Genomic DNA, 27766 nt, shown 5'->3' with positions numbered 1-27766 from the left:
TTAATGCATAGTTTTCAAACATTTACCCTTGAAACATTATACTTTTGAGTTTCAGAATTCTTGATTATGAATATCAGTCAAAATAGAAAAATGGATTCCCATGATGAACGTTTACGGACCCCAACATTAGTTACCGTGGTTTGCCATTGGGTAATCCGACGGAACCGAAAAACAGTAACCCTGAATTTCCGAAATCCTCAGGCCTGCTACTGAATTATTTACATTTTTGCAGCATTTGTTTATAATTGTATGTATATGTTGTTGTTTGTGTTATTATCATATGCAATTGAATAAGTAAACCATTTCAGAATTCGAAATTTGGGACTCTTTAAATGCATAATGGGGCTCATACTTTTCTGATCAGCGAGTCCCTGGGACTCGCTGGTGGTAAACTGTAAAATTATCACTGTCATATACTGTAAATGTATCCAAAACATTAAAAATACTATAATTCAACCTGCATTCCAAGCTGTGGCTGAGAAAAAAAAAGGTAACTCATGCTGATATTTGGCGTTGTGTGTGAGTCACAGTTGACTTACTTGCAACAAATACATTCATAAAAGCATTGTTGATATATTAATTTTTAAAAAAAAGACTACATTCAGTCACCACAGATGACGGGTTATAATTTAGAATTACATCGTAAATTCTGAAGTTGGCCTCGTTTTTGCCTTAAAACCTCTTAAAATGCAATTTCATTACCATGATAAGGGACATAAATTGTGTACAGTAATAAATGTCTCGCTAATGTGGACGCGCAAAGAAGTCAAAATCAAAATCCACGATGGATGTGCTCGGGAAATGAATGTGGTGTCAGTGCTTGTATTGTTTCCTGTCACATTCTGAATGTGGCTCAAAGGGAAGATGAGGCAGTTGGAGGCCCAGGGGCTAGCTCTTCATGAAAAGTTTATAAAACTGTTCAAGACAAGTTCCATGTCTCCTGTGGCCCTGGTAGACAAACAGAGAGAGAGACGTGATGTTACCATGTGTGTCACACCATCAGCAGCGGCTTAAGACAGACAAAGTATCAAACCTACACGTCACTGAAGACAGCTGGGTCTGGACTAAAATCGACTGCAGACGAATTGGAGGTTTCCATTTGCTCTCGTGTGATGGCTTCTTGAGGTGTGAACTGCTGGAACTGAGGCCTGATAAAACACAAGGAAAAAAAAAAATCATGAAGCTTCCATCAAGTACGAGCCTTCAAGTTCCAACAGTCCAAAAGTTGTACGGGTTGCGGTCCCACCAAATGCTGATGAAAAATGCATCTTTGTGTTCAAACAATTTTGGAGTTGAAAAACCTTCAGCATATATCTCATCAAATCACAATACAGTGAAACTCCTCTAGAACGCAACCTACATGGGCGAAAATACCCCCTAATGTGAAAAAATCTTCATGCATTAACACCATTCCCATTCTACTGCCCCCCATACGACGAAAAACCCCCTGTTGCGTTACACGAAATCATTTTCTCTGCTCCAGCCTCGCGAAGACATTCACTACAATGAAGTCTAATCCAACAGCGACCTCTATTCGCAATTTCTTTCCCTTTTTTTCTTTCTACACTGACAATATGAAGTGTCAAATAAGTGTGTGCTCATACTTATGCACTATTGGAATAAAAATAGAGTACACATACGTGTGTGTGTGTGTGTGTGTGTGTGTGTGTGTGTGCTTACATCTGAGCTCAAATTCGCTACAGTGAAAAACCCCCTGTTGTGAAAAATTTCTTGCTGCAAACATGATTTCGCTGTAGAGGAGTTTCACTGTACCAAAATTCTGACTTGCGTACACTAAACCTGCATAAAATATCTTGATAGTGAAAACGTATAGCATCAGTCGAGGCAGCGGAATCATAAATGAAAAGAATTTTAGATGTTGGGAATGAAAGAAAATGATATCATCTGCCTCCTCTCAATGTGGAGGAGCAGCGTCTCGACTCTGAGCTCCTCCTGAATGGGAAACCCTGCGAGGCATTCGGGATCTTGTTCTTTTGGTCATGACGCACAGCTCGTGACCATCGGTGAGGGGAGGAACGTGGCTTAATCGGTAAATTGAGAGCTTCACCTTTTGATTCAGCTGCCTCTTCACAATGACATTCTCTGACAAAAAGTTGGCATCTCTGCAGACGCTGCACCGATCCGGCTGTCGATCTCTTGTTCCATTCTCCCCTCACTCATGAACAAGAGCCCAAGATACTTGAACTCCCCCATTTGGGGCAGGACCTCATACACAACCTGGAGAGTGCACTTCACCCTTTTCTGACTTAAAGACCATCTTCTCAGATTTGGAGGTGCTGATTTTCATTCCAACTGCTTCACAAACCACTCCAGTGAGAGTACCACAAGAGATGCAAAAAAACAGAAATGCTTCCAAACCAGACCCTCTCAATGCCTTGGCTGCGCCTAGAAATTCTGTCTATAAAGGTGATGAACTGAACTGATGACAAAGGGCAGAGTCCAACTCTCACCGGAAACAAATGGGACTGATTGCTGGCAATGGGGACCAAACAGTCAAACTGGTCGTGCAAGAATCAAACAGCCTGTATCCTGGAGTTTAGTGCACCATATTTCTGAAGGACTCTCCACACAACACCCCGAGGGACATGGTCGAACAAGGCGCCTTCTCCAAGTGCACAAAACACATGTAGACTGGTTGTGCAAACTCCATTGCATGCTGGAGGATTCTGCCGAGGCTATAAAGCTGGTCCATTGCTAAACCCACACCGTTGCTCCTTAATTTGAGATTGGAATTCCTGATGGACCATCCTCTGCATTACCCCAGAAAAAACCTGAGCAGGAAGGCTGCGATCCCCCGTGGTTGGAACACACCCTGCGGTCCCCCTTCTCAAAAAGAGGGAGTAACACCCCAGTCTACCAATACAGAGGCACGGTCCCTGATGTCCATGTGATGTTGCAGTGACGTGTCAACCAGGACAGCCCCACAACAGAATCTTTAGGAATTCTGGCCTGATTTCACACACCACCAGAGCCCAGCCACTGACGCGCTTTTTAGCCACCTTGGGGACCTCAATCGCAGAGATTGGAGAGCCTGCCTCAGAGATCCCAGCCTCTGCTTCCTCATGGCAAGGCTTGTAGGTGGAATTGAGGCGGCCTTTGATGTAGTCTCTCCATGGACTCGCAACGCCCCAACCCTAAGGTCAACAGGACCCCATTCCCATTGTTGATGGTGGATGCAGTGCTTCCCCATCCTCGGACGCTGGCCGGTGGATCAGAAGTTCCTCAGAGCCATTTGCAAGTCATTTTCTTTGGCCTCGTCAAACTCCTTCCACGGCCCATTTTTTGCCAGTACCATCAGTTTCCTCCAGAGTCCTACAAGCCCAAAAGGCCCAACAGGACTCCTTCTTCAGCCTTGATGGCATCCCTCATCACTGGTGCCCAACCACAGGTTCGAGGGTTGCCACTATGACAGACAGCGACCAACTTACAGGCACAGCTCCTGTCAGCCACTTCAACAATGGTGGCGCGGGCGGACCATGGTCCACTTGGACTCAATAGCTCTTCCCTGGGACGTTTGTGAAGTTTTGGGAGTTCAAACTCCTTCTGGTAGGGTATTCAGCCAGACATCACAACACGTTTTAAGGTCTACCAGGTGGGACCGGCATCTTGCCTCACAACTGGAGCCAACACACCACCAGGTTAAAGGGATGTCCATGTTTCGGACATCGCAATGATGTAAAAATTGAAGAAAATGCCAAAGATTGTTTTTCACAGGACAGCAATGAAATACTCCATATATTTCAAAACAAAAAACTAAAACTAACACAAAAACTATGAAAAACCCAACTAAAACGAAGTATTAAAAAAAACAAACTACAAAGTAATACAAACTAACAAACCTGCTTAAAAAATTACTTAAGTTAAAAAACAGAAGTCAAAGTGAAATAAAAACTAACTACAATGAAAAATCCCAAACTATTATAACCCCGGGTGGGATTGGTTTTTGAATGGTTATCATTTGATGGACACAAAATGACAGTGAGTGAGCAGAACTTACAGGGGGTACCCAACAGAATTGTGGGAGCTTTCGGCGTGATGCGTCAAATTCGGGACACACGGGGCAACTGAGCCAGCATCCCTGCACAACACATACGGCATGATGTCATCCATTAATTACTCAATGACTCTAAAGTTGAGGATTTTCAGGGTTTGGGTGACATTTCAGGATGAACCTCAAATGCACTCTAACCTTTACAGGTGAATTTAATTAGCCCCTCGTAAACCATTGAATGCACATGTCCAACTGTACAATGTTTCTCTATTTTTTTAGACAACTGGCTGTTATGTAACAAGGAGCTGAATGGGAAAACTCACAAGAGGTCTTTTACAGAGATGGACGCCTCAGTAAATTATCCGTCTGTCATTCGCCATCGGCCGGGCCACACATCTGTCATCGTCATTCCATCGTTTTTTCCAAGCCGAACTAAAACTGTAATCGCCAGTCAAGGCAATGCGTTGTCGTTATTTTAACCGCACTTCTCTCGTGGGAAAATGACAATTCATTATTGCTATTCTAGGACCATCAGAACTTTTTTTTTTTTCCCTTACCGTCCGGTCTTCTTATTCTTCGGCGGCATTGGATCAGCGAAAGTACTATGAGGTCACACGCAGGTGCGGCACAAAGCAAATGCACAGCCAACTTTTTTTTGTTTGATCTTTTTTTTCATTTAACGTTGATATAATTTTATTTGGTTTTATACGCGTTGTAATCTCCCTGGTGTGAATTTGGTGAAGTTGTATACCTTTTCTATATTTTAATTTTCTAAATGTTTTGTAAAAAAAAAAAAAAAAAAAGGTCGCATAGCCAAATAATACCCCCCCCCAAAAAGACGCGCACACACACACACACACACACACACACACACACACACACACACACACACACACACACAGAGCATGGTGACTGGTGAAATAAAAAACAATATTGGACAATGTCTGCGGCCGGAAGAGGATACAAAGACATAATCGACATGCATTACCGCATTTGGACGCTCTGGTCCAAATCTCTACCTTGAGTCAAAATTCATACCCGATTTTGAATATAGTGTCTCGAACGAGCACCACAATTAATCAACAGTACCTCGCCATCAAACAGGATGTTCTCAGAGGCAAGTTGCCACTGACCTGAGAGTGTCACAATTGTCATCAGCAGATTGTTAAACACTGGTCACAGATAGGCATAAAAGTAGACATGCTTGGAAACGTAGTCAAACAACTACTGTGAATCTTGCCATTCAGCTCCTCGTGACAGAACAGCTTTGAGTGAAATATCAAAAGTCGGGCTTGTGCATTCCAAAGTTTAGAGAAGGTCAAATTAAGTTCACCCATAAAGGTTCGAGTGTGTTTTTGGCATTATCCTGAAATTTCGCTTAAAAGCTGAATATCCCTAACTTTCTATGAGTACGGTATGTTGGTTTGGATACCAGAATTCAGGGCTTTGTTTGCCACAGATGTCCAAAGACACTGAATGGATCAATCATGACCTACACTGGATAACTGGCAGCATTGTGGAGGCTTTCAGTCCGATGCGCCACACTGGCACTATTAGCTGCAACTGAACCGGTCTCCCTACAAAACAAAAAAAAAAAAAAAAAAGATTGCGAGAGACACACAAACACACAGATAATATCTAAGAATTACATGAACTAATCGAGACAGAGAGCATTGAGGCTGGGCACTTTCTTACATGCCCACTTTAGTATGGAGTGACACCGGGATGTAGCCACCACTGGAGGACGTTTGGGGCTCTACAAAAAAAAAAAAAAAATAATAAATAAATAAATAAATTAAAAGATGATATTCATTCATCAGTGTTCACTAAATACATTTACAAAAAAACATGTGACGAGATGAGGTCATTACCTGAATAGTACTTTTTGAAAACGTCATGTTTTGGAAAGTCAGGGTAGAGGGATGTGATTTCATTGATGTCTCTGATGCGGTCGCCGAGGCTCCGGATGTCCAGATCTCTCTTGGTGAAGGGCTGGATGTTCTTGATGATTTGTTTGTGTTCACCCACTAGGGAAAGCAAAGTTAAATGATTTCAACGCTGATAAATAACATCAAGTTGCAAGTTGGGGAGGGGGGGGGGGGGTCAACCCTTTTGGAATGACCGGGATTTGAACACAATGTTTTTACGGAACACAACATGGAAACGGCACAGTGCAGGGTGCAGTAAGTAAATGAACTTTTGGAATTAATAACTGCTTGGTCCTCTTTCGGCAGCAATAACCGCAACCAAATATTTATCACTGCAGATTGGAGCTGCACAATGGTCAGGACAAATTTTGGACCATTCCTCTTTCCAAAACGGTTTTAAATCAGTCAAAGCCTCGGCATGTCTGGTGTGAATCGCTTTCTTGAGGTCATGCAAGTCCCGAAGGCGTGAAAAAAAACATGTAAGGGACTTCTGGTGGCACCCAAACAAGATCTCCTTGTAATTGCGAGCTCCTGACTACCGGTTTGAATAAACTACTACCAATTAAGGCAAATCATTGATGAATATGAAAGGAGGGAAAGAACATCGGAGCCATAAGGGTACAAAGAAATCAAGCCAGATGGGTGAAAACTGAACTCTGCGGTGACGACAAAGAGGCTAATGAAGCTAATTCGGCTGAAGCTAACGTGGCTACTCAAGACATAATGCTACAAAGCTTCTCGCTTCTTGCCTTGGAGTTTAAAGACTTCAAAGCCGACTTGAAATAAAACCTCGTTGATGAAGACTGATGTTAATTAGGCAATTGAAGGACAACTTTGTCTCAATTAAGAATGAGGTTTTGAGAAAACTGCAGAGGCATAACGCTAACATCGTCTAGCTTGAGCTGGCATGCAAAGTAATGGACACGCTGCTGGCGATGTTGAAAGAGAAGGCTGGCATGCAAAAGAAATGTGCTGATTTGGAAGGCCGCTTGCGAAGGAGCAACCTTCAAAATCATGGTGTGCCATAATAAGGCTGACGGAACATTGGTGATGTGATTGATTTTGTGAGTGCTTTGCTGAAACATCTCGTGCCACCGAACGGAATAGCCTAGCAGGCGCTAGATGCATCAACAGCTTCTAAATCAATTGTCATCAACTTCCTGCAGTTCTATTTTATTGGGCAAGTCAACCTCAACATTTTCTTGACAATAATATGTTCTCAGCGCCTTCACTCGTCTAAACACTGCATTTTGATTCATAATACGTTAGTGGAATATGAGTTCAGTTTATTTTGAACAGAAAAAGACATTTTTCTGAATTTGCAGACTAAAATCAATTCATGAATTAGAATAGAATAAGACATTATTAGAAAAACTACAATCAGATTTTCTCCATGTTATTTCAGAAAACTTTTTCAACGAGGAGATGTCATCCTCTTCCGCTTTTCTTGTCCTCCTCTGGTCAATGAGCAATACATAAGTGATGAAAGTGTTTTATTTCTCTATAATATTGTGTGTTTTCACTTGTTTATAAACGGCATTGTATTTATTTTTAACCACACTTTGGTTAAAAAAGGGCTAAATATAACTTAATTTTGGAACTGGAACGGATTCAGCGCATTTCCATTCACTTCAATGGGAAATATTACCTTGATTTATGAAGTTTCAATTTACAAATGGGCTAACAGAACCAAGTACGTTCAGAACTAGATGTTGACTGTGTCAATAAAAAGCCAACATTTGTCTTTGTAGAGGTTAAGTATTTGAAACATGATCACAGTCTTTACTTACTCTCCGATGCAGCCACGTAAGCTATGGTGATGCCTCCGATCTCAGAGTCGCTAAAGCGCAGCAAAAAAGTTCCGTTGGGCCTCTCTTTGAGAATCAGGTGTAGATGTTGCTTGCCAATGAAACCAAATATGAGCCTTGTAAAGAAAAGCACAGTGTGTTAATTTTAACTAATGGCGTGTTAATTGTTACTCCAAGAAGAAGAAGGGTCTTCACACCCATCACTCCAGTATGTCCTGAGGTGTTTTTTGGTCAGGTCCATCACTCCCTCAAACCACTGCCAGAAAGTAAACAGTCGACCAGGGAGCACTTCCTGTAAGATTGACATTGTCACATTTTCAATAGTATCAATAGTATCTATCAGATTGTGTGTGTGTGTGTGTGTGTGTGTGTGTGTGTGTGTGTGTGTGTGTGTGTGTGTGTGTGTGTGTGTGAGAGCACAGATATGGCGAAGAGTGGGTGGAACATATCAGATTGTGTGTGTGTGTGTGTGTGTGTGTGTGTGTGTGTGTGTGTGTGTGTGTGTGTGTGTGTGTGTGAGCACAGTCATGACGAGGAATGGGTGGCACAAAAAGGATTGCACATACAAAAACAAGGGCAAAGTTGACTGAGAACGCAAACAGATATGAAAGCTGATCTACTCACCGGGTGCGCCCACGATTGCACGGAACCAAATGAATTATTCTGGGACAGGTATATTCAAATAGGCCAATCACATGGCACATGCTTGACTCCTCAAACCTGAGAAATCAGTCTTCAAATAGCCTTTCCAGAGGCAGGTGCAAACTGGTACGCGCAGCAAGTGCCTGCATAGCGCAGTCAATATGAGAGGCAGCAAGGATAACGTTTCTGTTTGTGTTTGTTGAGGAATTTATCCCTTATTGTCATTTACTACCTCCTTTGTCGAATCCCCGCTGCATGTTTAAACCTCTTTGAAATGCCAGAAACAAAAATTATTGTGACGGTAATGCAATTTTGGAGCTTCTGAATGATTGACTTGGAGCCAGTCATAAAAAAAAAAAAAAAAAAAAGCCACGCCATATCACCTGACAAAACAACTTTCAACTTTGCATTTCCATGCAGCTAGGTCATTTGAAATCAGCACACCGTCCGAGTGGACCAGCGAAGACTTTGAGATGATATATTTTCATGGCTCAAAAGAGTAGGGATGTGTGGGGATTAGGATTTTAGATGTAGAGGTATATGATTGACAGATGACAGAAGAACGTGGCGTGGTTTCAGTGCAATCAGCAGACACACCGACAGTGTTTGGGAGGGGAGACAAAGGCTTGGATTTTCAGCCTCATTTCATATGTTCACTTTCTTTAATCATTCAAATTTAGCAGGGTTGTCAACAACACCCCTCTGGTATGTCAAAATGACAGGCCATTTATTTTCACTTTACAGGTTCTTAAGTTCAACTTTGAAATGTTTTGTGAATAACAGGTTTATCCGCTATGTTCTGTTAACACTGCAAATCTAAATGGCCGATCAAAAACACCTGTTGTCTTTTTAGTATTTAGCTGCTCTTCAAAACAAATACAGTAACTAAACTGAGACATCGCTGTTTCCTCTGACTATTATTACAATTGTGATAGCAAGTGTGAGCGTGTGTTCTTTCATTAGTGATGTGTGGTAGCTGAGTATATGATCATACAATCTCTGTCATATCATTTTGTCTGTGTGCGAATGCGTGCGTGGGCCCGCACCTTATTGAACTGAGCCCAGGAAACCATCATGTTGCTGAAGTCATCGGTGAAGTCTGGTTTGTCAAATATCTTCTGGGCCAGGAAGTGTTGATTGTAGTGGTCGAGGTTGTGATGCGTCTGGACCTCCGAGGTGAATTTACTGTTGAGAGTGTTGCACATGAGCTTCCAGGGCACACGCTCCGGCACCACAAATGGCACTCTGTCCTGATGACATCAACAGAGGCATCGGTGAAGAAGAGATGAGCAATAAATAAAGGTAACTTTTCTACACGATTCAAACAAACTATTTCCCCCAATTTTGTGAATAAAGGAATACAGTATTGGATTTTGATCAATGATCAGTGTGACGTATTTCATTTCGATTTCGAAAGCTTTATAGTCACCGGCCAATTAAGGGAGCAGAGAGCGGCACAGTTAGTGACAAGTTTACAAAACATAAATCAAGAAACTGATTTCAAGAGAAGAATTTGAGTCCATCTGTTTGTGTTGCCGGACAAGGGGGACGCTGAGTGAAAACTTTGACATTTGCGTTAGCTTCTTAAGCTAGCGCGCTTGGCTAGCTCCCATAAGCATGCCACTTGTGTCAAAAAAGTTAGAGCGTGACAATAGTGGTAGATTCTCTTTCAGTCTTGAGTGACATGTCATACATTTTGACCTCTCACTTGTCATTTAAGAGTACACATTTTTAAACGTACTTATCTAGATCCCTGCCTATTTATGGATCACAACTCCTGGTAAAAAAAATAATAAATGGAATCTGCAGTTCTCAGAGGAAGTTCATTTAGTTGTTCAATTTTGTACAATCAGCAGATGGGAGACATAAAAACAAAAGTCATTTCAAATGGCAACTTTCTGGCTTTCTCAACTCCTGAAAGAAATCAAGAAAAAAATGTGGCATTAAGATTTAATTTGGGGAATGGAAATTTAGGGAATGTGATTCATTCTTTCCTCAACATTATTCCCCTCTGCTTGGTCTAAAAAAATGTAACTGTGACTGACGACCACAGTTTTTCTTAAAGACAGAAAGTTGCCATTTGGCTTGACTTTACTGTTGTGTCACATCTATGATTATTTTTTTTTTCCCCAACAAGTTTAAAAACATGAATGAACATCTCCTGAGACTAGTGATTCCATAATTTTTGCCAGGGGTTGTAATATTGTCAAATGACAATTAATCGTAAAATGAAGAACTGCATGCTAAGGAAATAAATATTTGGTCTTCGGAATGAGTAGAATTGATGTCAAAGGGAATGAAAGTTCGGCCATTTGAAAGGAATGGGTTGTGGGTGCAACTTTTAACTATCACTCTACAGTGCCGTGAAAAAGTATTTGCACAAGGGAATATTTCCTTGGGTAGTCTCTGTGTGCTATTCAAATTAGCTTGATGAACCGAAACCTTTGTATGTGATAAATATACATAGAACACAGAAATCAGGAAGAGGACAAATACTATTTGAAAGGCGTGAAAGGCATGAAAGGGTGAAAGGCGGCACAGTGGTCGACTTGTTAGCACGTCTGCCTTATTCGCAGAGGGATCGATTCTAGGGCCCAGCTTTCCTGTGTGGAGTTTATATGTTCTCCACATGCCTGCGTGTGTCCTCCCACATTCCAAAAACATGCGTGGCAGGTTAATGCAAGACACTACATTGCCCCTAGGGGTGAACGTGAGCGTGAATGGTTGTTTGTCTATGTGTGCCCTGCAATTGGCTGGCAACCAGTTCAGGGTGTACCTCACCTACTACCCGAAGACATCTGGGATAGACTCCCATAACCCTCGTTAATAATGTGATTCGAAAATGGATGGATGGATGTACGGTGAAAAACAGAACGTTTCTCTTACTGGCTCGGAAAAAGCACAATCCCAAATGATGGTCGCCAGTGCATTGTTGTCTTGGCTGCCATGGACAATGACGACGAGTGGTAACGAGATCATCTGGAATGACACATAAATTCATCGCGGAATATTTAGTAGTCCCCACTTGACTGAGCTTTGCTGTATTGTAGAGTTGATCAAAGTAACCAATCCAGTTGAATCAGTACAATGACATGAAACACATAAATCAAACCTGGACTTTATAGGGAGTGTCACAGCCCGTGATGGTGATCTCTGTTGAAAAGAGGAGGGCAAACTTTTCCTCGGTCACAGACTCAGTCCCCTTTCGGTCTGCTCTCTTGATCTTTTTGATGGACTGTTGCATACAGGTTCAAATTTTAAGTTGTGTGCACTCACTTCAAAAGTGCAAGTTAAGCGGAGTGAAGGACATACCATATTCCTGAAGGTGGCACATGTGCTCTTGGTAGCTGTGTTATGTTCCAGGATGGCTGTGTTATTGATCACTGCCTGAACATCATCACTGCAGATAACACCACATGGAATGTTTCCTGGCCTCAAAAGCGCCCTCCCCCAATGTATTAACTAACATCTATGATATCAATCTTATTTTCTTCTTTCATTTGCCACAAATGACAATTTGAATTCAACAGGTACAGAATCAGGACAGTGGTTGACAAGGACAAAAACACGAATAGAAAATCGGAAGCTCTCGATATAAATGATACAGGAAGCGACTGTACTCTTAAAAGCGGGTACTCAAACAACCAGTGAACTCATGAGTTGCACTGTCAGCCCTGTCTGCCAACACAACTTTCACTTTTATCTTTTATTGATGACAGGCAGATACACTCAGGTGTTGACAAATTGATGTTTTGATCAGATGACTGACAATATGGGAATGAGAACTGATGATGATCTCATCTTAATTGACAAATTCACCCGCTCAACGTGAAAGCTTGCATTCGGACATCATAATTCAAGACTGTAAGAATCTGCGGCAGATACCCTGATGAATATAAATTATTAGGTCACATACTTGGTTTACTGCATGTGAAAACATGATGAGTTACTCACCTGGGGGTGATGTTTAGGCTTCTGGCCTGGAGTTCATTAATGATTTGTGCCTTTAGCACCACAGGCTTCCCGGGTGCTACTTTCTCACCCAGCAGGTAACGCACAGTTGTGGAGAACTTGGACTGTGTCTTAATAACTTGAGGCGGCTGCTTGTCCACCACAAGAGAGCTCGAGGGAAGCATTAAACATGTCAAAGTGAAAAAAAAAATACCTTGACACAGAGGTGTTCATTCCATATCTATTACTGTTATCACAGCTGTATCGAGCTGTTCTAATGTTTTGATCCTGTCATGTATCTAAATGATGTGAATGAGCCTACCTTTGAACGAGAAGCTGCAGAAGTTGTCTTAGCCTTTCCTGTAACTCTGGGATTGGTTCCATGATCAGCATTAACTCCTGTCTCAGCTTCCCATTCACCCCAAGAAGCTGCTCACACCTGACACATGAGCACAAAAGAAACACTCATCTCAACAATTTTCTGGATTTTTTTTTTTAGAGTTATAAGAGGATAAATGACTCCTCTTAAACGTGAAGTGACGGTAAAGCAGCACTGTAGCACTCTTCCATTTATTACATCAGGAGTCAGGACATCAAAGAAGCTTAGAGTTCACTCACCAACTGTCATGATTTGGTTTGGGACCAACAGGTGGCACTGTAGGGCTTCCCCTGCAGCTGCACACCTGTTGGTCGTTATGAAATTATTAATATAAAAGGACTCCTGGCCGACCACTCATTGTCGGGTCATTGTTTGCTTGATTGCTGCTGTCAGGTTTGTTTCAGTCATGTTTTGTCATGTTTTTTGTTTGATACTTTGGACTTTGTTTTGGATTTAGTTTTCTTTATGTTTTAATACAATTTGTCAAGTACAGTACACCCTGCTCCTCCCTCTTGCCTGCTTTTTGGGGTCCATCACCACCTTGCAACGTGACACCAACAAGTCAAGGAATATTAAAAAAAAAAAACAAAACAAAAAAAAAAAACAATGACTTCATGCATGCATGAAATTTGATCGCTGACGTTTGACCCATTTCAGTTCGGGACACAGCAAACGCACAATGTTAGTGGCACACACTGGAGCATGGGTTTATTGGCACTTAAGCATGCGGAAATCAGTTCTAGGTGAGGTACCTTGCAAATGTTTTCGGCATCTCACCGACAATATATACTTTTTTTTTGTAAAGAATCAACACCAAGTGGAATGAAAATTTTTACCTGCTAACAACAACAAATGATAACAAAAGTCCTTGCACCACACCCTCTCGAACAAAGCCGTACCATATCGAATCGCAATCTCACAACCTCACGGCATCGAACTGCATTGAATTGTTCCACTTTCAAATAAACTGTCCTTGAATTGTTTGGTACGTGACATATCGCAAACCGTATCAAGTCGTCTTTTGTGGAGAGATGCACAAACCTAGGAGTCAGTGTTGAAGCGCTTTGAGTGCCTTGTAAGTGTTGTTACGGTATTATTCCTCTCTGTTAGTTGGATTTGAAAGAAACAAAAAAAGTATGTAGAATGTTGTTGGAGGTATTTCCTGCTCACTGTGTTTACAATCACCTTTAGTGCCCCTTGACCCCCACCACTTTTAGGGCCCCCTCTCCATAGGACATGTTTAACATCAAAAGAGGAACTGTTATCTCAAGTATCTGTGTTCCTGCCATCACACCAAATGGTGGGTAGTGGTGGTCTGGTCTCACCTCACCACTCCCAACTTCTTCTAGGCACACCGGGTCAGATGACATGTTACGTTCTTTGTTTCTGGGATTTGCATGCAGGCGCAACTCCCCACCTCTCATTATCATATTGTCTCTATATAATCTCATGACCGTGTTTCTTCTAGGCTTCCTGACTGAAATCTGGAACCCTCAGGAGCCTGAATCGATTTTTAAACTGCAAAAAATAAATTAAACCCTTTGAAGGAACTGTTCATTGACTCCAGCCTGTATTTGGATAACCAACATCCTCATCATCCGAAATTAACGAACATGCGGAGGAAGAGAAAGGCCGCTCTTCCCCCAACAGTGTAAAACCTTAAATAAGTGACAGCCCCATGCAAGCTAATTTAACCTGATCAAGCAAATGTGGATATCTAAGTGCTCCAGGTTGCAACAGTGGTATAATAAGCCAGTTGCTTCAAAATGAATACAATAAGCAGCAGTAATAAAGCTGACATCTCACCACATCTGCAGGACATTGAGGTTGTCATCAAAAGGATGTCCAATGGTTGCCTTGTACTGCTCCCACCTCCAGGCCTTCAGTCTGTTAAGGAGTTGGGCCTGACATTGGTCCAGACAGTCCACACACTCATTGAGCAACTGAAAACGCTTCTGGAAAAGTGGAGAATGGTGTGCCTGTCAATACTGTCCATAGAGGATGTGGAAAGCATCTATATTATTGGATTTCTGATAATAGGTATCTTGCTGTTTGGAGTTGGCAGTTTCCCGATCTATTACAAAATTCTGCCGACAGGAGCGGCTTCATCAAAATCAGAATCATCTTTATTGGCCAAGTATTTAGAACACACAAGGAATTTGTCTCCGGTAGTACAGGCTACCCTAGTATCATTGAAAGGGAATAAGCTGCCAGTCTTTCTGGAGGTTGTGGGGCGGGTGATCAATACTCACACTGAGGTGTTGATCAAACTGTTAGGTTGATTGTTTTAAGTTATCATACATTTGCATATTATTAATGAGAAATTGATTAGGCTTGCAATGAAGAACACTTACGCCTGCAATGATAAATTGATTATGCCTGCAATGAAGAACGCTTATGCTTTTAATACAAATATAATGCTTTTAATGAAAATATGCTCATGTTTATAATAAAAGAATGCTTAGTGCACTGGGTGACAGTTGAGGTACGCAACCACCTTTCCGACAAGGTGGTTGGAAAGAGCTAAGTATTAAGACAAAACAAGAGCAAGGTCAAACGTGGATGGAGCTGTCAATACCAGCTGCAACTTGGTGTTTTTGTAATGATTGCATACATGTACGTAATTTTCACTCACATGCACACACATAGTCACACAAGTTGAGTGTGTCTTCAACAGCTCTCACCCTTTAGGTTGGACACACCTATGTATTTGATTCCCAATAAATGAGAGGGCGAGCGGGGAGATCCTTGGGTGACGTGCAGAGAACTGAAACCTAACGCTTCTCCTCGTTCCCCTGTGGTACCAGAATTTAGTCTCCTGTCTCCTCCTTGTGTTTGATTTCTGAATGTCTAATTGATAAACCTGACACAAACTCAATTGCAAAGTGGACGGTTTTGGAGCTACTTTGCAAAATGGAGAAGAACAAGGAGCAGCTGGCGTCCTCCGGTCTTGAAAAATTGAACGAGGATTTGGCTAATTGACGCCACAGTCACAGGTCAAAAGACTTTCGAGGCTATCTGAAATTGTTGCTGGCCTGTTTCCCAAAACATCTATTGTCTGGACTTTCCCCTGAGTAAAAAAAAATAGGCTTGGACGCTAGCGTTCCTATCAGCCCATTCCCCTCCTTCCCCAGCCCGAAATGGGTATGCCAAGGATGTCTCCGTGGAGCCGATAAGCTCACACACAGACACAAACGCACATGCACTCAATTGATAACTCTGCCTTAGTTGGATTGCTATTCCCCTCAGCAATGAAACCTGAGCTTTGGAGCGTTCAAATGGACTGAGCTGATAGTCAGACTGGTTATGGCGTGCCCCACCCCGCTTCCATCTTCCACGTTCACAACATGTAAAGACTTGAGATGTATTGTCTTTTAAATGTACACTGCATGTGCTGAAGTTTTTTTTTCTCAGGCTCAAGCCATACTCCCTTTCAAGGAGAATGGTTAAAGTCTGTCTTTTTCCCCCTCCTCTTCACCAGAGTTTTCCCTTCACATCTAAGATCTCGGGGCGCTTAACAGCAAACGGCCAGAAATCTTGTTCTGTCTCCCTCTGTTGGTCATTGTGGACGGGTTGTAACTGGGAAAGTATATTTCTTGTGCGTTTGACATACTTGGCCAATCAAGCTGATAATCTTAAAAGCCATTTCAAAAAGCGTGAGCCCAAAAAAAATGTTGATCGATCTAGCAAACCCTATCTGGGTTATCTGATCTCCCAAGGACAATCTCTTCCTATCTTACTGGTTAAGTCATGATACTGATTCGTTGTCTATGTGCAAGACATTTTTGGGGGGGGGGGTCAAAAGTAGTTTATTAAAATGCTGTAAACCTGCATCCATCGTGGGTTCCATTTTCGCAGATATTTTTTGTACAGTTAAGTCAATTTTGGGCAAATTCAAGAACTACTGTACTGTATTTTAGAACAAACAGGCTTATTTTTAGAAGGGGTGAACGATTTTGGGAAAAAGCTCATCTTGATTTTTTTCTTCAAAATTGTGATTGTGATTTGATTTCCATTTGTTTTTTTTCAAGGTTCTTTTCTAATTTTCAAATAATCTTTATTACAACAATCAATATCAGATCTATTATGCATTAGAGCAGGGGTGCCCATTACGTCGATCCTGATCTACCGGTAGATCTAGGACTCGTCCCAATTAGATCCGAAAGGTGTAGAGGAGAAAAAAAAAAACATTTGCGTGTGTTTGTAGAATGTTAGTAATATATTTTTTGTGTTAATGCACACTGCACCCTAATTATCCTATCAGTCTCATTTTCCCAAAGAAATATTTTAAAAATAAAATAAAATAAAGCATATAAATCTTTAACCTACGGCGGCGCGTGACTACGTCTGCGGAAGTTGTTAGCGTTCAGCAGTCTGCAATTGCAGCTTGTGATCAGAGCTGTTACGCTATATCATTTATCGTCATTATTCTCATTCAGAGTTTGCTTAGTGTACAATTCACCGAGGGCACGGGCAAAGAATAGGAATCTAGAGGGCTGAGGGAAGCACTTTAAAACGGTACGTGTGAGCTACGATAGTCAACAGGCTGCAAAAGTGCATCGCTTGGTTCAGTGTTTGGCTTCTCATCATGGTGCGCGTGCGTGCGTGCGCGCGCGTGCGCGGTAAGGGGCGATCCGGGGAGGTTGGTTGAACGAAAAGTAGATCTTCGGTCCAAAAAGTTTGGGCACCCCTGCATTAGAGGATACTAAAAATAAGATGAAGGCAAATGAATTAGCCATTTATATGAAATAGTTTATTTACTACAATTACAGGTATAAACTTACCAAATACTTAATTTGGGAAGTGTTCATCATTAAAATATACCGTATTTTCTGCACTATAGGGCGCACCAAAAAGTCTTCAATTTTCTTAAAAGCTCACCGAGCGCCTTAAAATCCGGTGCGTCTTTTGTATGGTCATTACGGTAATACGTCGACTCCAAGATGGCTCCTTCCTGGAGACATGCTTCCAATGTTATAACTTGCTGTTGGTTCAGTGAACTGTGTCGCTGCTTTATTTAATAAGTTTGTGTTGCAGCTCCGAAAAAAGGAGAGCTGTGGTATTCATTTTTTAAAACAGTCAACAAATACAGGTACGTCTTTCTCTATCTCCGTGCTTTCTTCCGTTCCACTCGAGAGGCGTTCAGGACCGCCACCGAAAAACGTAAACTAACGATTACTTCAATGAAACTACAAAAATTGAAAATAATACATCAAAACTAAAAAGCAAGCGAGGATATCACAAAATAAATTCTATAGCCCCCGCCTACAAAATTTATATTGTGATTTCATCATTTGTGAATACACAACAAAGGAATAAATAACTACGACTGACATCTTGTGTTATTTTGACTTCAAGATGGTGCTGCGAGAGTGGCTGCCTTTCCAGCAGCTCCTATTTATTTTGTTCTTCTACTTCTTCCTCTCATAACTTTGCTGCTGTGGAGTGGGAATTTCTCCATTGTGAGACTATTAAAGGTTTTCTTATTTTATCTTATCTGATTGTACTCTTGGAGCTACGATAAAGGAACTGTCAATGGGTTTTTCGGAGGCGGTCATGAACGCCTCTCGAGTTGACCGGAAGAAAAGAAGGGAGACGGACAAAGACACACCTGAGTTTGTTGAAAAAAATGACAGCTGTGGTTGTGGTTTTATTATTTTTTTTAAACGCAGACTTTATTAATGGTTTTCACAGTCTCAGCAAGTACAGGTACTGTACGTCTTTGTCCGTCTCCGTGCGTTCTTCCGTTCCACTCGAGAGGCGTTCATGGCCGCCTTCGAAAAACGTAAATGAATTCTTACTTCAATGAAACCACGAAGAAAATCAAGCGAGGAAATTACAAAATAAGTTCTGTAGGTGGGGATATAGAATTTATTTTGTTATTTCCTCGCTTGATTTTCTGATTTGATGCATTATTTTCAATTTTCGTAGTTTCATTTAAGTACAGTAATAGTAAATTTACATTTTTCAGAGGCAGTCATGGACGCCTCTCAAGTTGAACGGACCCTCTCGAGTTCAATGGAAGGAGCGTAGCACCATCTAGTGGACACATTGTAGATTGCGCCTTTTAGTGAGAAGCGTCTAACATATGAACATTTTTTACAAAATAGCCATTTATTGAAGGTGTGCCTCATAATCCAGTGCGTCTTTTCGTGCGGAAAATACGGTCACTCTAATTGCCCCATGGGGATAAATAAAGTTTTCTGAATCTGAAATTAAGCCACAGAGCTGTGGTACAAACATAAGTATATACAAGGACTGGCCAAAATGGACAACATTTCATATCTCAAATAATGATATTACAGTGGGTTAAGCAAAAATTAACCCCCTCCCCCCCAAAAAGCAAAATTTCAATCTAAAAGGATATGGAAAACGGAATTTTTACTAGACTATTTAATGACAGTCATGAACATTCACAAAGCAATTAATTAAAAAAAAAATCACATTGTACTGCAATAACTTTTTTAAATCCACAAAAAGAAAGTATTTGTCTCATGTGTTGTTTTGTATTATTTTGTCATTTTTTTGTTAACTTTTCTTTTGAGAGCGGCGCGGACACCCGCAGCGGCTCCTCTTGTTTTATGTTGAGAGGGAAGAAATTTCATCTGTGCTGTATGTTACAGTACATTTGACAATAAAGTTTATCCAATCCAATCCAATCCAATCCAATTTGCTGCAGATATACGACCGGGATGAAAATCATGAGGAAAGTGTGGACATTAGGGGTGTAAAAAAAACCCGGTTCTGAAGTGGAAAAGCTTTTTTTGATTGAATTGATGCAAGGATGTCGAATCGAACTGAATGATTCTACTTTGAAATGTATAGAGATATGTATGAAATCGTCTTAGAGACATCTATTTCAGAAGGAAATTCACATTTACAGGACTGAAAATTGAATTCAAATGTGTGTGTGAAATGACAAAAAAGTCATTGTGTCTCCACGGCATATCGATTTGCATCAGAATCTCACTGAGTCGAACCGAATCAAATCGTTCCGCTTTCAAATTGAACCGTCCTTGAATCATAACGCACCAAACATATGGAAAACCGGATCTAATCGTCTTTTGTGGGGAGACATGCACAACCCTGGAGGATGCATTGATATTTTTACCACTTTACTATTTTATGTTGTTCGAATATGTGTGCCCTGCGATTGGCTGGCAACCAGTTTAGGGTGTACCCCCCCACTGCCCGAAATCACCTGGGATAGGCTCCAGCACACCTGTGACCCTCGTGAGCGGTTCAGATATTGCATGGCTGGATAAATGCGATAGGAATAAAATGAAGAGATCTGTTTCATCTCCCACTGTAACAACATGTATACGGGTGTGTTTACTTCCCGGAGCCACTCCTTTGTAGGATCCTGGGAGTTCATAACACAGAAAAATTGCTGCTCACCGTTGCCATTGAGCTGGCATTGTACTCCAGCTGTTGGATGTGTTTTTGCAGCCTGCTGACTTCTGACACCGTGGGATCCATGGACCCTGTGCGCCAACAAATAGCACGTTTAATCCTTCGAACACAATACCCCCAAAGAAAAGTTGTTGTCAAACTCCTTAAGAAACGAATTCATTCCTGGGATATGAAAGATATTGATTTGATTGATACCACTTTACAAGTAGGACATGGTTGTGTAAATGCTTATTAACAAGTTTATTAATGCCTCATATAGACATAATGTGTTCCTTGTTGATGTTAATGTAACAGTTGATATGGGACTGTGGCAAGTGGCATCCTAACCACCTTGAGTGGACAAGCAACACCATTTAGAGAACAAGTAACAGTACTGCCAACAGATCAGAAGGGGAGGATGGTGGGTGACGCTGACAACGCTACTGCGGTGCATTCTGGGACTTACTTTGAACCAACAATAAAACATTACTGTGCAAATAAAAGTGTCATTACCCTCTGTTTGCGTAAACAAACAAATATACCGGGACTTTTGGATCAGCTGAAAACACAAACATTTCTGCATCAATGACTATAATAATTACAATTAATAATTTTATTACCAAATTCACAACACCGGGAAACAATGTTTGGCCACTTCGGTGTTTACTGCAACGGATGTTTTTGCTGATGGACCGTCCATCAGCACCAAATGTGAAACTTCCTCGAATCAATACTTAAAAAGAAAAAGGGACCAAAAATATTATGACAAAGAGGAGCTGGCGGAGCTTGGCGTTGGGAACACGGGAAACGTGTACATATGATTATGACTGGTTGGCATGTCAACAAACGCCTACTATGAGAGGGAATGTTTTTATTTTTTGGGGGGGGGGGATTATTAATCATTAGCCAATGAATATAGAATACCATTGCTGGTGTTTGTTTATAGCCTACACCCTGTAGTACAGTGAAACTCTTCTACAACGAAACCTACATGGGCGAAAATACACCCTCGTGTGAAAAAAATCTTCATGCATTAACACCATTCCCACTTTCCTGCCCCCCATACAACGAAAAAAAAACCCTGTTGCGTTATACGAAATCTTTTTCTCTGCTCTTGCCTCGTGACGAGATTCACTACAACGAAATCTAACCCAACAGCGACCTCTACTGCTTTGATCGGAAATGGCAACAGCAACCACCACACTGGTTTACACATGCGCAGTAGTACAGGAAGTGTTTGTTATTGTTAGTTTCAGACACAGCAAGAAAGTTGCATTGCTAAAATGGCTACAAAACGGACCTTTGGATGTCAAGCAGCTAAGACAAGAAGAGCTCTGACGCTGGAAGAGAGGGTAAAAGTGATCAAAATGAAAGACGGAGGAAGCAAAATAAAAGACATTATCCAAGAAATTGATGTAAGTGAAAGTGAATGCTGATTGGAAAATTTCGCAATTTCTTTCCCTTTTTTTCTTTCTACACTGACTATATGAAATGCCAAATAAGTGTATGCTCATACTTATGCACTATTGGAATAAAAATAAAGAGTACACATATGTTTGTGTCTGCGTGTACACATTCGTTTGTGTGTGTGTGTGTGTGTGTGTGTGTGTGTGTGTTTACATCTGAGATCAAATTTGCTACAGTGAAAAACCCCCTGTTGTGATAAATTTCTTGCTGCAAACATGATTTCGTTGTAGAGGAGTTTCACTGTATATTCATTTTCAAAGGACACTTGTGTGAGGGCTCGTTTCCTTTGACAAACTGCAGTAACATTAGTAGTGCTAGTACTAGTAGTTGTTGAAATACTCCAAACAGTAGCACTGAACAAGCTAAAGCCTCATCACAGTACATCTCATCGCTACTTTACGGGAGCAAAGTGTCTTCCACTAAATTATCGTGACCAGTTAAACTTGTCTCAGGTATGTTTAAGCTTCCCCGGCTAACTTAGCTTAGCACAGACATGTCCAGCTCCGGGCCTGGAGGGCCCCTGTCCTGCCTGTTTTCCAGCTCTCCCGCCTGCAACACACCAGATTCAGATGATCAGCTCATCAGCCAGCTCTGAAGCAGCATTAGAATGATCCTGATGATTTGAATCAGGTGTATTGCTCCTGGGAGAGCTGGAAAACAGGTAGGACAGCGGCCCTTGAGGACCGACTTTGGATACCCCTGGCTTAGCAGAACACTGAAGTGCGTCTCTCTTACACATCAACAAGCAGTGATCGAGTATGAGTGAAAAGTGGTTTAATTATCGCGAGAAATATGTTGGAAAAATACAGAAAAAGTAGACGTGCGTGACAGTCCACTGCCAGTGGGCCCAAAACGGCTGTGAGAGGCACTTAGGGCAAGAGAGCACAACAGCAACATGAAAGCGAATATGAAAATAGAGCAGTAGAGGCAGTGGGTTGTCAACATTCACAGGGATAAATTTGTAGTTCCATAGAGCACCAAAGTTTGTTCTCGGCATTTTCTTCCTGCTGGTGAGATGTAGTCGTCAACCCACAATGGTGCCATTAAAAGCTGGGTTTTAAAAAAATGGACAACAGTCAAACCTCGGTTTTTCCAATGTCTCTGTTCTCAACCAAATCGGTTTTCGACCAGAAAATTTGAGATTTTTACGCCTCGGATTACAACCAAAAACCGGTTTTCGACCAAACTGAGCAAACCCGAATATGCCACTTGACTCCTTTCGTAAACCCAAGTAGTAGCAGAACAATTTGGAAGAGTGTACACAAACAATTGTACATTTTAAAATCTTTAGCTGTTCATAGAATAGCTCGAGTTAAGTTTCTTTTACATATATGTTGTTTGCCACGCTGTGTTGTGAAGGCATTAAAATCATGCTGTTTAACTTCCCATGGTGCTCTAATTACGAGTTAGATTGATAATTAATGGTATCCCACTCTCCCAATCTAGATGGATGGAAACTTTGGGTTTTGAGTACCACCGTGAAGGGTACTACAAATCCTTTCACTTTATGAGATCGCAGTGTGTTTTTGGCACTTTCTTTACACAGCCTGCCCTGTGGTTGGAACTGATTTAAATTATTATTGTTTTGATCAGGTCATGTTTAATTAACATATGCGATTCATGTAGCTGCATTGGTTTCAATTGTGGATGTAAATGCTTTTTTGTATTGATGCACCAAGTTACAGCAAGAGGTTTCTCCTATTTGCAGCAGATGAAAGTAAAATTGGTACTAACAGAAATCTTAATTGATACCCAGGAGCAGGCAATTACCCAAATAATCAAGTGTAAAAAGAGTAATTAGCGACAGCCCAAAAATATAAACAACTGTACTTTAAATGATTATTATTTTTTTTTGTATTACCTTGCAAAGACTCATAATTCTGCCTTTCCCAATTGAGCTCTTCCTGCACCTGGTGTATATTCTGTCGCAAGTCCTGGACTTCCAGCACTTTGAGAACCAGGTGGTCCACATCTGTGCTGGGAAATGCAGATTCCCTGGTGACATGCGGTTGATGCTGTGGAGGTTGGTTTACTTGTGGCATCTGCACATAGGACACACAACCTAAATCACATAATGTCACACCGCTCGGCTCAGTGGCTTCGTTTACATGCAGTCAATATTCGGGTTAAGGTCAAAATTCTGGTTTCCGAGGATAATCCGTTTACATGAGTGAGTTGACGGTTCGTCCTGTATACATGGTCGTTTGATCATTTGGAATATTCCGATTGAAACCGCGACAGACGGTTAACATCAAGCAGCAAATAAACATCATTTCTGTCAATTAAACACACGATATACATGTCACTCGCCACAAGAATAAACCAGTCGGGTTCCTCCTTGTTCCAAATGTGCGGTTCTGTGCTGCGTCCCAGTTTCGCCATGTTTTTTACCTCTCCTTGTGTATTTCCAGTGCACGGAGTTATATTGAACACAGACACGTGTGTCAATTTACGTGCTGTCATTTTCACCGTAGAGACAGAAAATAACGTGACCCCAACGCCGAGAGCCCCCACTCCTACAAATCTCTCAACGGATTTGCACTTATCTTGAGAACAATCAATTGAGTTTGAAAAAGTCAGTAGTCCACTGATCGGCGGAAAACTGTCATCTCTGTTTTAAGCCTTTGAGGGGTATATAATCTCATTGAATATTTAACGTTTGACATCCCAACCACTAGACCAGTGGTTGTTTACATTATTAGAGGTATCAAACCCAACCAGGTCATATGCACGTTCACCGAACCCTTAATTATTATTATTATTATTTTTATTTTTTATTTTTTTATTTTTTGACAAATTCAAGACATAAAAAAACGCATTTATTAAAAACAGAAAAAGTAAACAATTACTAAAGTATAAGGTAGATTATAAGTTTTTTAATTGTGCACAAAATGAACCAGCCAGTGGTGGCCAAGCGGGCATCATAACTAACTGACATGTTGAGTTGGTTGTGTCTGATCCTCCATGACAGAGGCTCTGTCGAACCCCTGACACTGAGTCACTGAACCCCAAGGGTTCGATTGAACCTAGGTTAAGAACCACTGCACTCGACTAAAAGATGGAAGTGGAGTGGTTTGATTTGGTACTATGACACAAGTGACAATATGGAACACCCATCATTCTTCTTGACATTTGTCAGCTTTTTTAGATCATTAGAAAGAGCACATTATTTAGATATTTGTAGCTGTTAACATCTTTTTTTTTCCTGTTTGATTATCAAATGTCCAACTGTATTTGAATGCACCACGAGTCTCCCGAACATGAGAGGTGTCAATGTTCGAGCTAGCGATCACTTATTACAAGTTCATATTTCCAGACCCAACAGGCCATGATACATATTGTTTTTCCAACAGCAGTACCACACAGTATTTATAATTCCACATGTACCACTGAAAATAGACAATCTCCGTTGCCAAAATGCAAAGTGGGCCGTGAAAACCTCAATGAATGGGAGCGAGCTGGACTGAGAGCTGTCCTTGATAACGCAAATTGCGCGAACAACGTTAGATGGCCGTCAACGTGGCATCCAGACTTCGATATTTATTTAATTCATCCAGGAAGGATTTAAGTTGACACATGTTCTACCTTTTGTGTGCAGCCGGACAGAAAGACACAAGAGTTGGAGCGCTGTCGTTGTATGTGGCAGGAAGAGAATTAAAACCTACACTCGCGCTATGCAACCGAATGAGATTTTTACCTGCACACACTGAGAAAACGGGAGCATTTGCCAGCATAATGGTTACACTTCAGGTTTGTGCACATTCACGTGGCCTTTTATAACCTAAAGATTGCCAATATTCAGGTTTTAAAAGGGTTATTGACAGCATGCAAACAAGGTCAGTCTGTTGCATCTTAAGTGGACAAGATCATCATAAACAGTATACATTTGAATTTGAGATCAGCTAATTTGAAATGTGAACTCCTTTTATCATCCAGTGGTCCCAAAGTTCAAACTAGTTGTTGTTCTAATCATCATATATTGCATAAGCTGTCAATGCACCTCACTAGACTCACTCTACCCATATGCTAGTGTGTAGAACATGAATAACAGACTTTGGACACGTGGAATAAAGTAACAGAAAATGAGAAAAAAAAGTTCTTACATTGCCGAGCAGGACCCTCTCTTTGCGCAACGTGTCCCTCACCATCACTGCAAACTTCAGTGGCTGATGCTGAAACATGCGCTGGAAGACATCATCCATTGCAGCGTTATTACTTCATTCAGGCATTCATCTCAAATGTCTGGTTGGAAAGTAATGTGTGTGAGGCGTTTTTTAATTTTTTTTTATTTTATTTTTTAATTGTGTGAGTGGTGTATAAGATATCCTTAATTTGTCCCACACTGGGGAAATTTACAGTCTACAGCAGCAAGATTGTGGGTAGAAAGAAGAAAGAAGAAAAACCATGTTAACGTTCTTCTGTTTTAAATCTTCTAAGCAAGTCAGAGTGTCCCATCAATGCTATTTTTTCAAATAGGAGCCATGGGCTACTCATGTTGTGTTAGAGAGCTAGCTAGTAAATCCTGGCATGTACACAATTTTTAAAGACAATGCATCCGCGTATCTGTAACTATGTCTATTTTGTCTAAGGCGGAGAAAAAAAAGTAGTGTGTTTCCGGTAACCCGACCGACCGAGAATTTCTACATCGAAAAAAAACTTGACGGTCGGCATTTTTTTTCAAACAACCCTCTACATTTTTGTGTAGAGGGTTTACGTCGGTGTAAACTCTCGCGATATTCACTTTGAGCGCGTGCGTCGTTTGCCCTGTCGTCTGTCAACAACATTGAATCATGGCGGTGGCCGCGATCTCCGACGACAGTTTAAACCGCGTTTTCTGTGTTACAGTCGCATGCTCTCACCGTAATGTTAAGAAAATAGCATCCATTGATGTATCGAAAAAATTCAGCGAACTATTTGATGAACACCACGGGCCGAGTAAAAACCGAGGGTGGAGGAGGACGGCGGAGGACGGCGGAGGCGGCGGTGCGCCCCGCCCCCCGGAGTCCGGAGCGGGGAGAAAACTAAATAGGTGGCGGCGGCGCCGGCCGCACAGCGGCCGGACGGCAGCAGAGGCATTGCGGGCGTCGCGGGGGTAGGGGACGGGGTCGGGCGCGGGGTCGGTCGGTGCGCGGCGGCCGCCGGGTACCCAACTCTCTCACCGCCTTAGGCGGCGAGCGGGGGGTTCAATGTCTCCTTGTTTTATGGTTGTTTTGTTTACATTTTTGATGGGAAAAAAAAAAGATTAAAAAAAAAAAACTTTGTCCGACCTACCACTCCTATGCTGAAATTTCATGTTACCGGAAACACATCTTTTTTGTTTGGCCTAACCTCCCTCCACCCCACTCCTCTGACAGTCCCCTCTCCTCAGCAAGCAGCGGAGGAAGTCCTCTCCAAAAAGAAAAGAAGAGGTTTAACTGGTGACAGACTGTATAAGCCGTTATGGAAACCTTGACCTTTTAAAACCACGGTATACCCTCAAAACAGTTATTGGCCCAAGACGGTTCATTCAAGTAAAATGTCATACACTCGACCCACTCAACAAACACCTCAATATTAGCCGTGGATTTTGCTGGAGTCCTACCATGTTCCTGCTGATCTGCATCAGCTTCATTTTATCCACCACATTAGCATTGTGCTGAGAAAACGACTGCAGCAGCATGATGATCTCGTCCAATAGAGAGCGGGCATTTGCTTCTTGCTCCACTTTCTCCAGCGCAAACTCCTCCCTGAGAGAAAACATAGCTCAACTCAAAGCCACAAGTCTCAAGTAAGACATGTTTCTATTGTCTACATTAAGTACAGAGTACTGTGTGTGTGTGTGTGTGTGTGTGTGTGTGTGTGTGTGTGTGTGTGGCTTACCATCTTTGCTTCTCAATCCATTCAGACAAAAAGTATCGCACTTCAATAGCAAATGTGGCCGAGGGATATAAGTCATTCATAGTCTGGTCAGGCAGGTACTGTATCAGCTGGCTGATGCGATTCCACTGGGCCATGGTCAAGCTGGGCTGCATCGTACATGGACATAATTAGTCAAACTATCCAAATGAAAAGCTGTCGATGATTGGCAGCAGGGATCAACATAAACAGTGGCCTGATGGCCAATGGCCACTATGCCGTTGTGTCGGGCCATTACCAACTACAAATGGAATTTTTGAGTGGCAGGTGCTGAAAATGGCCCAAAAGTTTG

At 41.6% G+C, this 27766-nt stretch overlaps 1 protein-coding gene and 1 long non-coding RNA gene across 3 annotated transcripts in view; both read right to left on the bottom strand.

Moving 5' to 3' along the window:
- Positions 1 to 589: 589 nt before the first annotated feature.
- stat6 (signal transducer and activator of transcription 6, interleukin-4 induced) overlaps positions 590 to 27766 on the bottom strand; it is a 36362-nt gene continuing 9185 nt past the window's right edge. Inside the window, exons 2-21 of one of the 2 annotated variants that reach the window (XM_019892702.1) lie at positions 27439 to 27584; positions 27161 to 27305; positions 25683 to 25763; positions 23441 to 23621; positions 20119 to 20204; positions 14527 to 14675; positions 12664 to 12780; positions 12345 to 12512; positions 11703 to 11790; positions 11503 to 11625; positions 11277 to 11369; positions 9437 to 9640; positions 7946 to 8040; positions 7731 to 7864; positions 5884 to 6039; positions 5708 to 5768; positions 5509 to 5589; positions 4019 to 4099; positions 1038 to 1148; positions 590 to 948 (exon numbers count right to left, since the gene is read on the bottom strand). In XM_019892702.1, the coding sequence (XP_019748261.1) occupies positions 897 to 948; positions 1038 to 1148; positions 4019 to 4099; positions 5509 to 5589; positions 5708 to 5768; positions 5884 to 6039; positions 7731 to 7864; positions 7946 to 8040; positions 9437 to 9640; positions 11277 to 11369; positions 11503 to 11625; positions 11703 to 11790; positions 12345 to 12512; positions 12664 to 12780; positions 14527 to 14675; positions 20119 to 20204; positions 23441 to 23621; positions 25683 to 25763; positions 27161 to 27305; positions 27439 to 27572 (2340 nt within the window). In that variant the 5' untranslated portion in view covers positions 27573 to 27584 and the 3' untranslated portion in view covers positions 590 to 896. The remainder of the gene's footprint in view (positions 949 to 1037; positions 1149 to 4018; positions 4100 to 5508; positions 5590 to 5707; positions 5769 to 5883; positions 6040 to 7730; positions 7865 to 7945; positions 8041 to 9436; positions 9641 to 11276; positions 11370 to 11502; positions 11626 to 11702; positions 11791 to 12344; positions 12513 to 12663; positions 12781 to 14526; positions 14676 to 20118; positions 20205 to 23440; positions 23622 to 25682; positions 25764 to 27160; positions 27306 to 27438; positions 27585 to 27766) is intronic. The other variant, XM_019892711.1, reaches the window with a different exon arrangement.
- LOC109529385 (uncharacterized) lies at positions 4282 to 4617 on the bottom strand. The gene is made up of 2 exons (XR_002170829.1): positions 4570 to 4617; positions 4282 to 4450 (listed from the first exon to the last, which is right to left on the bottom strand). It is a non-coding gene; the product is annotated as an uncharacterized LOC109529385 (long non-coding RNA).

Source organism: Hippocampus comes, unplaced genomic scaffold (assembly GCF_001891065.2).
Source record: "Hippocampus comes isolate QL1 unplaced genomic scaffold, H_comes_QL1_v1.1 scaffold296, whole genome shotgun sequence".
In the NCBI taxonomy this organism is placed as follows: domain Eukaryota; kingdom Metazoa; phylum Chordata; class Actinopteri; order Syngnathiformes; family Syngnathidae; genus Hippocampus; species Hippocampus comes.
The sequence above is the reverse complement of the archived record's forward strand: the minus strand, read 5'-3'. Positions and strand labels throughout refer to the sequence as shown.